The sequence below is a fragment of the Chroicocephalus ridibundus genome, chromosome 2 (assembly GCF_963924245.1).
Source record: "Chroicocephalus ridibundus chromosome 2, bChrRid1.1, whole genome shotgun sequence".
Taxonomy (NCBI): domain Eukaryota; kingdom Metazoa; phylum Chordata; class Aves; order Charadriiformes; family Laridae; genus Chroicocephalus; species Chroicocephalus ridibundus.
The window spans coordinates 142266775-142280048 of NC_086285.1; the positions used below are offsets into that span (position 1 = coordinate 142266775).

Below are 13274 nucleotides of genomic sequence, written 5' to 3' on the forward strand. Positions count from 1 at the left end.
CAGTTCTGCTCCAACCGTGCTTGCACAGAATTTCTACCTACTGCCATGCCTGCTGACCTCCTAGCTATTCGTTTCCAACCAAATTGCCAGTCCCGGGTTTGGCCCGTATTTCCCTTTACCTCCTCATCTGAAAACAAATACACATGTACAAAACCTCCCCAGGCAGACTTTTCTGAAAAGACACTTTTCCCCACATGGAATAATGCTGAAGTCAACCAGCAGCTGCCCAGGTGCGGGAATCCTTCCCTTGCACAGATCCGATTGCACCATTGAAGCGTGTGCTTTAATTGTGCTGGAATTATTATGTGGATGTCAAACTTTCTCTATTCGATTATCTATTTAGTTAATACAGGCCAGCTTCTGGGGAATCTTCATTTTGCTTCCCCTTTTAGAAAAGGCCTATCTGCACAGACAGAACTGTCTCCAGATGTGACCAGAGCCACCAAACAATATTTCGCTATCTTACCACAAGATCTGTATCGATGTCAGAAAACAGTCATTTAATTTTAACAGTAACGGTTCAACTTTCTCATTAAAATAGTTATCAATTAACTATCAGCCTGTACAGAACACTAAAAGTGACACATAAGTGCAACATTTTAATGAAGCGACACAGCCCTAAGCTTGCTCATACATGATTATTTAATGTGTTCTACACTGTCTGGTATGTGATTTTGTCCATCGGACATATTATTTCTAATTTAACAGGTCATTACAGCTTTAGTGTAATTGTGGGAATAAAAGCACATAAAATACAAGAATTTCAAAATAAATTTTACAGCTCACATTTATGCAACAACTTAGAGCATTCAGAAATTACTCCAGTGCAAATTAGCATGAAGAAGCACACATGCCACGGGGAGCCTGCACTGCGATAGCAGCTGGATTGGACACGCAGAACTCCCTGTCCTACACAGCCCTCGCCACTGTGGCCGTTCATTGCTCCTTCCCATGTGCGAGTAGTGAAAAACATCAGCAAAGATCAGGCCCCGGCACCACAAGCTTTGGTAACAGATGGTTTCTGTTCACATTGCTGGCTGATAGCTCCAGAGCCCAAATTCTACTGAAGAAAAGCCAGGCTCGAGATGCCAGCTAATGGCCTGGGCTCTGCTTCGCGTGTGCTCATGTATTTCCAGTTGATCCAGATATCACGGACAGAGCTTGAACTCACTATCGGATTGAGCATGATCACGGTATCTTCACTCCTGCGAAGCTCCAGCAGGTACCAGCAAAGCAGAGCACCTGGCTGAACTATGTAGATAGCATCTTGGATAACAGGGGACCAAAATGTCACATCGGTGACAAGGTGGCAATCATCATATGAGGGCATATGAGTAGGACTATGGACTGCTTTACACCTGGGTTGAGACTCTCCACCTCCTAGCACTGGCAAGGCTGAGCCTGGCGTACTGTCCAGGTTGGGATGATGCACTTCAAATACAGCAAATGAAATGAGACAAATAAGACATGGAAAGAACACAGAGAAAGGCTGCCAGAATAATCTGAGGTCAGAAAAACACAAGCTATGAGAAGAGACCGAGTGAACTGCGACTGCTAAACCTAACGATAGACTGGGAGGGGACTGTGGCAGCCAAACATCTTGGAAGGTACTGCAGTGAAACAGGCAATGACCACGTCTACGTGGATGAACAGGAGAAGTAATGGGATCAAACATCTGCAGATTCTATGATTCTGTAAAAGAAACTGGAAAGAGATGTTACGAAAAATCTCCTTAAGGACAGGCACAAATTGCCTGGAGGCACTGGAGAATCTCCATCACTGAAGCACAGATAAAGCAGGTGTTATCTTACAGGAATGCTACAGCTAGAGTTGATCGTTCGTTGGGAAAGGGAGTAACAGATCTACTAAGCCTCTCCTGGTCTACCTTCTCTGTCTTTAGGTAGTGACCTACTACACCGCACTTCCAGCTCGTGCTTTATAGAGTTCCAGATGTAGCTAAAACTACGAGGAGGACTGAATTACAGTTTAACTCTGCACTGACTTTCCTGTGAAACAGTGAGGTTATACAAAAGGCCAGATTCTCAGACTACATAATTCAATTTAACTTCACTACCTTGAAAATGGATTAATTCAATGAAATTGGGCTAAATTACACCAGATGGGAATCTCACTCCGAATCTATGCCACCGATCATATTTCATCCTCCTCTTTCAACTGACAAGTAACATCAGTCTTAGGTCAGTGCCTTATCTTAGGTCAGACTCTTAATTCTCATGCACTTAAGCTTCCATCTTCAAACAACAGAACTCGGAAACTTCTGTTTGCCATCATGAAAATTCTTAAAAACAAATGGTCTCCATTTCTGTGGTCTCCAGTACCAGGACACATACTTGTCAGTAATTTTGCCCATCCCGTTGCTTTCATCTTTGAAATATTTAACCACAATCGAGCATTTGCTTTCCTCTGACACCTCCAGCTGAGGCTCAGTATAGAGCTAGCTTAAAGAAGAAAAAAAACCCAAATGGACTGTGACTTGTCAAAGAGATGATGAAGTCTGAAATGCCGTAATACAGTGTAAGGTGCTCTGTCACCTTTGACAAATTCTGGATTTCCCCAGTTTACCAGGAAAGGAAGCATGGCTGGGTACAAAGACCCCAGATTTTTCCCGGTTCTGCAATTCCCATGGCATTCAAAACTCTATCACTGCTAACCACAAGAAAAAGAATATCTAGAAATCACTGAAACCACAGTGGCGTAAACGAGGACTGTATGAGCCACTGAACAGCAGTGCAAAAAAACAGTGAAGTTGTTTATGAAAATTCTATCCAAAACCCGTTAGAAAGGGAAACACATCGGTGCTTTGGAAATTCCCATGCTGCGTCAAAATGCAGCGCTCCATACAAAGATACTGAAACCTTCAGATGCTTCTAGTAAAGTTACACCTATCACTGAACACTCCAGGCTTGCCCAAGCCACTGTTTATTGTGTGAAGTACATTTATGTTCATACAAGTCAGCATGAGAGAAGCTAAATCCTGAAAACAGAAGTGCGGAGAAGCATACGGAAGAGACGTGCAAGCTGGCTCGCCAGGCTTAGCTTAGGAGTCTGGGGCAGCGCCAATGTTCACATCACATCTGGACTGATCCTGCGCAGAACACATGGCTCTGGCGCCTCTGTACCACCCACCACTGCAGGGGATGATATGCTACTTTCTGAGAGATGCCCAGCCAAAAAAAATTAAACATTAGCTGACATATGTATTAAATTTAATACCAGCCTAAAAACCAGGCTTGCCTGAATCACAGCATCTGATGCTCGGAGTCAGGTTTGCTGGCACAGTCCTGGTCTCAATGGATTGGTCACCAGAGATTGAACCCAGCTGTCTTCAAAATGTCAGGTAAGTGTGATATTCACATACAACATAAACGGCTGCAATATAAACAAGCCCTAACATTACACATCTCTTAAAAGCAGTGTTGGACCAGTTACATACTTGTTTTATCTGAGCAGATGTCAGCATCTGCTTTAAGTAGAGAGAACTGAAACATTTGTGTGCCTTCCCCATTTCCAGGCCTCCCTACTCAAAAGTGAGGAAGAACACCGAGTGTCAGATTTTTCAGTGGCATTTTATACAAGAGCAGAAAGACAGATGTTTTGATGACTCCACCCCCCCTACAATCTGGGCAGCCAGTCTCTTTGCAAAGCTGTTCACCCTGACTATTAAAATTGATTTGCACAACAGTACATCGCAGCCAAAGCAAGCACGGCAGGCACTAAAGAGTAGGCTGCTCACACATGTTTCTCTACTTGGCCAAGTCAACTACTGATGAATGGGTCATCTTTTGTCAAGCAACTGTAAGGAACTGGTAAAGAAATAATTTGTGGTTCAGGAACAGCCATGCTGACAGGTAGGCCTTCTGCTGTCTGTTTGCTTTCCAACAGTAGTGTGTTCTGTTCGTTGGTCTTCAACCAATCTCTCATTATAATAACAGAAAACAATTAACATGTCCTGGTTTGCAAGGCTTATGCCGGGAAACTATGGAAAACTTCAGAAAGTTAAATGTAGAGACAAACTGGAACATAGGAAGTTCCACCTAAACATGAGGAGGAACTTCTTTACCCTGAGGGTGGCAGAGCACTGGAACAGGCTGCCCAGAGAGGTGGTGGAGTCTCCATCTCTGGAGACATTCAAAACCCACCTGGACGTGTTCCTGTGTAACCTGCTCTAGGTGACCCTGCTCTGGCAGGGGGGTTGGACTAGATGATCTCCAGAGGTCCCTTCCAACCCTATGATTCTATGATTCTATGAAGCAGTGGCACTGCAAATTAAATCATACTGAATAATTCAAATATAAGCAAAGAACATCAGTTCAATAAGGGACCAGATCGGGGCCAGAAATTAAAACTATACTCTGCAATGTGGTGATTCTCAAAATATTGCTAACCACTTTTTAAAACTGAAGATGCTTCCAAATATCACACCTATAAGTCCTCTCACTGTTCTAAGCCTCCTTTATTTCGCTCCGGTCAGTTCAACATGTCCAGCTTCACCGTTTTCTTGAAGATAATCTTGCAGTCAGGGATGCTACTTTTTCTGGGTTAAAAACAAAGCGAAACAAAACACAAAAAAAACCCTAACAAAACCAGGAAGAACAAAAAAAAACAAAACAAAAAACTCAACAGCAACAAACAATATCAAAAAAACAATCTACTTCTCTTTGCTTTGTGAGACCTCTGAAAGGTCTTGGCTGAAGAGACTACACATTATGTTAAAATTATAATAATTACAAAAATCTTGGACTTTTAGCACTAGTTATTACTTTGAGCTCTGGAGAAGACTGCCACAGAAATCATGCCACAAAGTTCTCACAGCAGAGTGTCTTCAAGAAGCCCCAGCTAGGTCCAGGTTACATTTTACTGAATAACAAATGAAGAGCTGTAAGAGAGAAACCTTGCCAATGGACAGGGAGTGGCCATATCATGCGAAAATTCTATCTGCTACATTACAAATCTGGTGCCAAATTCCCATCTCCATTCATAGTTTCCACAGCCAAAAGAACAAATGACACCCGTGGGAGAAATATTCTCTGTCAGGAACTGCATGGAGATTATATAGCAGCCTATACTGAGCTCTCTTGCAGGCCTTGGCGTAATGTCCTGCCAAGGATAAGAAACGAGGAGTGATGCTCAGCCTTCCTCAAAACCTGTAAGACTGCAGAAGCTGCTACTTCAGCACCCTAGTATTTGGAACTGGAAATATTCTAGCCTTGGAAATACGACTCCAGTGCCTTTAGTACACCATAATCTGCGTTGCTGGAAGCTTACTGCTGAAAGATGTAAACAGAGAGAAGTTTACGGAGACTTATAACCTAGACAAATGAGGAGAGATGTTCACAGAGAGATCGAGAAATAATGAACACCAAAGCAAATGTGAAGTTTTATTCCTCAACCCCGATAAACACAAGGTCTCATCTCCAAAGAAACACTTTTCAAGCACTGGCAAACTGATCTCCTGTCCCCAGAGATGAAGAAAAAGTCTGGTCCATCCTTACAGGAGCTATCAAAAAAAAAAGATGGCCTGGGTTAACAGGTAATCGTGAGAAGCACCGCCCTAAGTGTTTTGAGTTTGGCATAATTAAAAGCCAAAGAGGAACTAATTATAAAAACTTAATAGACACATATAACTCTCAAATAAGTATCACTGTCATCTTCCCTCAGAATTAACCAAGCACCTGTAAACACAAAATGAGCAAACTTGAGTTTTCTCTGCACGTTTACTAAAACCTGCATTTTTCACATCAAAACAGCCACCCTGATGTGCCACTCATGACCACAAGGGTGCAAAGCTGCAGGACCAGGACATTAGACTTCATTTCTAGGTCCCGGAGGCTTGTATCCTCCCTGAGGATGCACAGCCCTGAGAACTTCTGTAATCCTATGAGCCACTTTTCATTAGAAAGCAATTAAAAGAACTATTTGTCTTTTTTTCAGCATCCTGTGAACAACCTCGTAAGCAATTCTGCTGGAGAAGTAGAGAGGTTTGTTACACAGCTTTTTCCAGAGCTATGACTGTTCAGGAGTTAATTACAGCACACGAACTCTCTACACATTCCTTTGGATGCACATTTGCCTGTGGAAGAATGGGCTGTATGTATCGGCACATAAGTACTTCCTCTGTCCTGCCTGTTCACTAAACAGATTTAATTTGCAGTTCCCTTCAAAGGCATTTACCTTTGCAATTTTGGTTTTAACAACAGGAGTCTCTTGTATATATACACACACAAAATGACAGCTCTTTAATGACGCTAAGTCAGACAGATGCCCTTTCTATGAACATAGTGCAGGAAAAATGTCCTTGAGTATCTCAGATACAAAATGCCAATAAATTGAATTTATGTCTCATTTAATCTACAATGGAACAGTTAGTACTTAAAGGGTACATACACTTCCCCTAGTCCCTTTCTTCCTGAGAAACTTTCAGATGCTGAAAATCAATTCCTTTTGTCTCCTTGTTATTCATCTGCTACACATTAAGGAGAAACTCTGGGCATTCAGTGATCCCACAATGGTCTTTCATCTCCAGAGAAGCCTGGTATGAATTAAAATCTTACGCTCCCTCAAATTATGGATGCATACTGCAGCATGCCACTGACTTATCTGCTCATGATTTTTGCCAGTTTTCTCAGCATGCTGCGGCCAGCTCATCTGCGTCTTTCAACTTCAGTGGCTCTTCTACAACACTGCCCATCCAGCCCACGAAAAGTGCTTTGACACCAACATACCCAAATAAATGTCCCCGCACAACAGGTACCGCTATCTACTCTTTTTTTCCAACTCCCTGTAAGTTAGAATTTATATTAATAAGTAGTTCTATTACAGCCAAGACCTTACTACAAGAACAATAAATACTTCATGACAGTAACATTCGGTCATTTCGCTGGCCTTGAGAGGTGAAGATTATACACAAATAACTTTTAACTGACATCATTTCATCGGCATGTCTGTCTTTAAGGGCAGTTTTAACTTAGGATGTTGTTTTTCTGTAATAGGCGTAAAATTTAATTGCTAGCTAGCGTGCTGCAGCACTGGTCAGACACACGCTGCTCTTTCACTCCCAGCTTCCAGTCACGCTGCTGGATGTCCCCGTACCACAGCAATTCAAGGCTTCCACTCTCAGGTCTTAAAGTAAATCAAGGCTTAACATACTTATTCTTGTTTTACTCTTTGTTGCTCTTCTAGTCTATTTTTCTCCTTCCAAATGCTGTTTGCCCACTCCTCGACTCTCTGCCGCCGAAGCAACACATTCAAAATAAGGGAACACTTGCAAATCCACATTCACATTCTGTCCTACAGGAACCATCATCTTTTGCTAATCACTTCTACATCTAACGCTTTCCCCAGACAAGCTTTTAGCCACCTCACTCTACAAGCTCTTAAACGAATCATTTCTTTGTTTAAATTAGATTGCAGTGTGAAATATTTTCCGTCGAGCAATCTTGTTATCTATTCAATACGGTAGTTTGAAGAGCTGTAAAATAAAGCCACTGAAAAGCTACATTACAACAGAAACGCGTGCACTGTATGTAACCCTGAACAGCAGTTAAAAGGTGAGACTGCAGCTCAAGTTCACTAGCTATTTTGGGCTCAAATTACAACACAACCAAGAAAATTTGGAGCTCAGCATGCACCTGAAATACGTGTCCAAAGCTATCGTGCAGTTAATAGTGCTCGCTGAACTCCGATGTGACACGAATGGCCTGTGCCACTTAGATTAACGCTAGCCCAGATACATCTACGGTGTGCTGCCACGGGTGATGCTTGCCCCCAGCAAAGACCTTACCTCGCTCGAATCCTCCTGCTGATTGATAACAGCTAGTGCATCCTCTGCAGCCTGGCGCTTGGCTTCCGCAACAGTGCGCTCCATCTTAGCTCTCTCCGAAGTGATCATGTCGTGAGCTTTCCGCTCTGCCTCCGACACTGCCTTCTGCAACTCGGCCATCGCCTGGCGCTTTACTTCATTGACAGCTTCCTCTACAAAGGAGGGAAGAAATCCTCATCAGCACGGGACGTTTGGCACCGAGCTACGTAGGACAGATGCATGAAAAGCAGCAGAGACTCTACGATATTGAGAGTCTTCATTTTGAGAAGGAGGACACCGAGGAACCTGGTTCTTCAAGACTCTCCAAGACCACCCAGGTACTTCTTTACTTCCCCATCACCAAAATCTCTCCCAACACTAGTGATAATTCTTGCTAGTTCGATTCACGGTCAGTACTTCTTGAAGTACAGACATTTCAGATCTCCGGTGTGTTATTTTTTGAAATCTTCTTCAACATTTTACTTGGAAAATTGGGGTTGCAGCACACCAGATTGATGAAATTGGCAAAATTATTATTTGCCAAATTTGGCAAAAATTATTATTTAAAACACAGTATTACAGACTTTTTCAAAAATGTATCTTTAAGCTCTGGAAATTAAGACAGGACTTATAGTCAGTAACAATTTTTTCCCATATGTTAACGCATAAATACATGATGTTAAAAAAAAAAAAAAAACAGAGTTTATTTTAAATTTTTTTTAATCACTGGTCTACTATCTCTTCCTGGACATATAATTTTACGAGGCAAAATTAAAATTTGTTTATGAACATTCATTTGACCTCTTGATCCCTCCTTCAAACCCGTGTTTACACTGCGAAGACCTGACTTCCTGGCTCCGCCGAGCTCTTGAGCACACCACAGCCAGCAAGGCTTCAGCGCGCAATTAACACTGAGCAGGGGCACACCGCTTCATTAAATTCAAGCCTTCATGCTTCTCGCAAAATAACTAAGTCAGTGTGAGCCTTTTCTTCGGTATGTACTAGCGTCATATCTTTTATTCCGGAAAACATGCGGATTGTCACAAATTAGTTATTTGGGGCTTGATGTAGGAAGAGTGAAAAGATTTTACTAATGAACAGTCTTTTAATTGACGACTAAAACAAGTAATTTCTTTTTTTTTTTTAATTAACTGCTCTAATTAACAAGGAAACCATCCTCCCCCTGAATTAGTTTATCTAATTTTCATCTTTATTCAAAGCAAAATGACAATGATTAATTGAAAATTTAATAAGCAGTAATTATTAACTTGGCAAACCTAGTACCAATTAACACTCTATTAAAACTAATTATGACATGTTTCATTCAAGTGTTTGCACTTAATTGTTTCATCCACTTAAAAACCACCTTAATTAAATGTTCTGTTTAATTAAAAACATAGATTTCTAATAAAAATGTTTTACTGTAGATTAAAATCTAAGTATTACAACTGCGTTATGGGTTTCAGTTTTAGCCCACGTATTTATTTAGCCCATGTATTTGTGTGCATGCACGTGCACATCGACCCAACCGTTACATACAGATACTGAGTCAACAACTCTCTTGAGTTTTTATGTCTCATAGCTTTGCATTTTTATTTAAAAAAATGACTACATGAAGTCTCCATTTTCAGTTATTAAGCAAATTACAATAAAGACTTAACTTTAAGCCACGTACTGAGTAAAACTGAATTAATTAAAATGAAAGAAGAGTTCTATTACTCTGTGTGCGTGCGTTATGTGTGAATGTCTGCGAGAGATGTTTCAACTCAAGTTTTCAAGGGAGGGGAATTTAAAGATAAAACTTATGCCTTTATTTTTACGAGGCTGAAAATATGCCCTTATATTACCCTACCATAAATGTTGTTTAGGGGAAAGCCTCCGGAGAGGAAAAAATCATACCCTTCAACCATACAGCCAAGGCTTAATTTACTTTGAATATTCAAGGTGAATTAAAATTCTATCTAAGTGGCAATACAGGACAATAATTTTTGCTTACGATCAAAGCTGCAGCTAGACTAATTGTATATGCAAATCAGGCAATTTATATTTAAATTATGCATTCCTATTCTAGTCCCACAGGCACACACAGCTCAGCAAAGGGAATTGGTAGGACATTTGCAAGGTGCTTGAATATTTATTACCAACTGCAAACATTCACTGATCGTGAGAAAAGAAATATACACAGGCAAACATACAGATGCAATTTTATTACCATTTTCATAAAAATGAGGGAACTTAAATACAGACGTTTTGTGTCTGTGAACTGCGGTTATTAACAAAGTAGATTTCTTTGAGAAAATCTGTATTCTTGCTGATATTTGCTAGGAATAGAAATTATCTTTGTATGGCATGATGCACTTTCATTACATCATATAATTTTAGTTTTACATTGAGGTGTTGCCATGGTTAGAAGTGCCAGTTTAAAACTATTATATTAAACAGAAGCACAATACTCCAACATTTTACAGAGAATTCTGTAGTTTTTCATCCTGCATAATCTACTTCTTTTCAGTCCAAATACAGAAATTGAACCTTATCTTCTAGCTTCTGTATTGCCTACGTTTTTTTGCAAAGCTTCTGAGAGCGTGAAGATGCTAAAAGCGTTTACAAGGCCATATGCCTGACTGATACTTTTTAAATGGCATAAACTATGGATTGGACCTTATTATTTCATTTAACTTTCATAAAATAATCTGTGTTGTGCTATACTAAGTGTGAAAACAAGTAGTTAAAATAATGTCGGGTTTTTTAGTCACAATGTACCACCGTTATTTCAATATTGTATGAACTCATGAACACCCAAGTAAACTAGACAAAACTTCTTGATTTTTCACTGATTTTCTGCACATCTTCTTAAAATATATGTTTCCACCTACAGATATTTTATAGACATAGAATGCAGGCTTCATAGTTTCAAGTAACAACAAAAACTGTAATATCTGTGCAGGAAAAGTTATGGCTGACAGTGAAGAAGATTTTATTTGCCTTGACAATGCTGAGCTATGAAGGCCAAGAATGATACCAGTTCTCTTTCTTTCTCTGCTTTTCCAGAGAGAGGAAGAGTGATTGGATTCCACTATGAGAAAACATAAATCCGAAAGTTTTTGAAACCAAATACCTAAGATGCATGTATCTGCATCCTCTATTTTCCTACTAATGCCAGGTATTCTTGGCATAAACTCACTCTGTCTTTTTAGGAATGCAATTGAAATCCTCCTTCCCTTTGAGTAGTGCTAATTCATAAGAGAAGCTCCAGGGAGCAACAAGCCTGTGTGGAATAGGCGTTACTCAGGGATCCTTGGAGCTGACTCAGGAGAGGTGCTCAACTCATCGTTCACTGCTGTAGATAACCCAACATGATGATTCACCAGCCAGCTCCTGGGGACCTCCCTCCCATCATGGACACGCTCAGTCCACATGGTGAAAAAGGAAAGGTGGTGGGCAGGGGTGCGGTCCTGTGTCGCCATGACATTTGCATCATCTCACTCTCAGACTGACTGTGGCAAAGAAGGGATTGGGAGTTGCTGACATGACTTATCTTGGCTTCATGCTCCATACTCTTTCTCAGGACTCCCCTGGAGAATGAGCAGGGTCTTTACTGTCTTTGTATGACAAAGTATGGTCATCCCACACCTGTTTGATAACTCCAGAGCTTAACTCCAGTAAGTAACTGGATTAACTGGTAACTCCAGTCCAGAACTGCCATGAATGCTAGGCCTTGCTGTGTGATAGGAGATGTCTGGAAGACAGTTTCCTCATGACACAGAAAGAGACTAAGGCTGCAGCCCACAGTGGGGCTGGGATCCCCTCAGTATTTAATAAAGAGAAACAGGTGTTTCCAGAGAGCAAGTCATCCAGTCTATGACCTGACTGATCCTCTTCACATGCCTGCCTCTCGCTTGACTACTGAGGGACACTAAGAAGTTGTCTTGGGCTCTTCATCTGCATACCCACAATTCAAAGAGATTAATCAGGGCACTGATAACTTTCCACTGATTTATGAAACCGAATCGGGTTCACATGGCTTTAATTCACAAGGTGCTGCTTACTACGTGCTTGTTCCAAGAATCACAAAAGCACATATATTTAAAGAATTGCACTGGAGTCTTTTCATCTCCAAAAGTTTAAAGTGAATCCCTTTTTCACAGGATTTTGAGGTTGCTTATTAACCATTTTTATGCCAAATTCTTTCAGTTAAATGGATTCGGCATCCCAATCAGACTTCTACACTTGATTCAGCTGTCTACACGTTGGCCTTTACGGACATTTGAGATACCAAGATATCCACACTGAGCCAGCAGAAATGACTTGTGAGAGATTTGCAGCCTTCTTGACTGGCAGTTGCAGCCCAGCCAGGAAACTACGAAGCATCTCAAATGGCACTAGAGACCTATTCTTACAGAGCTGAATTGCACTTTTACTGCTGTGAACTGATTACAGAACTGTGGAGACCTCCAACTTCAGTGCACCCTCCTGAAAATGAAGGCCCATGATTTATGAAAAGCAGTATTCTTTCTGATGTTTTACTACTCTTAGTAACAGATACAGGTGTGCATCCTGTAGAGAGTCAGACTTTTTTTATTCTCCAATTCACAGGTACACTCAGTTAACGCAGGGATTTAAACCCACATCAGCAGGAATAGAAGAGACTAGAAATGGGGCCAAAGGAAAAACTCTGTTTCCAAGGAACTGATGGCATATATGTTCACAAGAAGACACGTCACAGCTCCTTTACACTATAATTTGTGAATATGTGCAATGTGAACACACAGCCCATTTTATAGCTCAGGCCAAAAGCTTATGAGGAAACTTTTCTTCTTCTATTGTACTGCATCTAGGAGTCACAAATGGCCTGATATGCCAAAAAACACCAAAATCTAGATTTTGCAAGAATAAAGTTCCTGAAATTCAACTGAATAACACTTTTCTTCCTGAGATTTCCTGGGACCGCATATTTTTTCTTATTTTTCATTTAAGATGTTAACATAAATATGGCAAAACAAAATATAAAAATACTTTTGGGTACACGAGAGCATTGAGTTACAAGCTACACTTTCCTTGGACAGAAGAAAGAGTTGTAGATTATTTTGTTATTTTTCATATAAACCACAGCAGTTCAAAAAAGAGGAATTTACATATTGACAAACGTAGAGTTTACATGATAAACCCACATCACAAAAACAACACACCTTTTTGTCTGATGCAAAAATATGCCAGCAGAACATTTTTACACACGTGTTCTGTATCTAGTTTAAAATACACCAAAAAGCAGCAAGCAGTTACAGGAGATTTGATGAGAAAGCATCGAAACTGCTGCATATTTGCCATTTAATCATTAACTCCTGCCCAGACAGCTGCAGTAGACTTCATGGTTATACAGGTGTTCAAAAGGGGGGAGTATGTGAGTGTATATATAGAAACTCAACTACGTCGCTGGAGTTCAAGAGCTGCCTCC

General features: G+C 40.7%; 1 protein-coding gene across 7 annotated transcripts in view; it reads right to left on the reverse strand.

Annotated features, from left to right (window-relative positions):
- Positions 1-13274, reverse strand: part of RUNX1T1 (RUNX1 partner transcriptional co-repressor 1) — a 114765-nt gene that overhangs the window by 2075 nt on the left and 99416 nt on the right. For all 7 annotated transcript variants that reach the window (XM_063327179.1, XM_063327183.1, XM_063327180.1 and 4 more), the window contains one exon: positions 7802-7992. In XM_063327179.1, coding sequence (XP_063183249.1) covers positions 7802-7992 — 191 coding nt within the window. The remainder of the gene's footprint in view (positions 1-7801; positions 7993-13274) is intronic.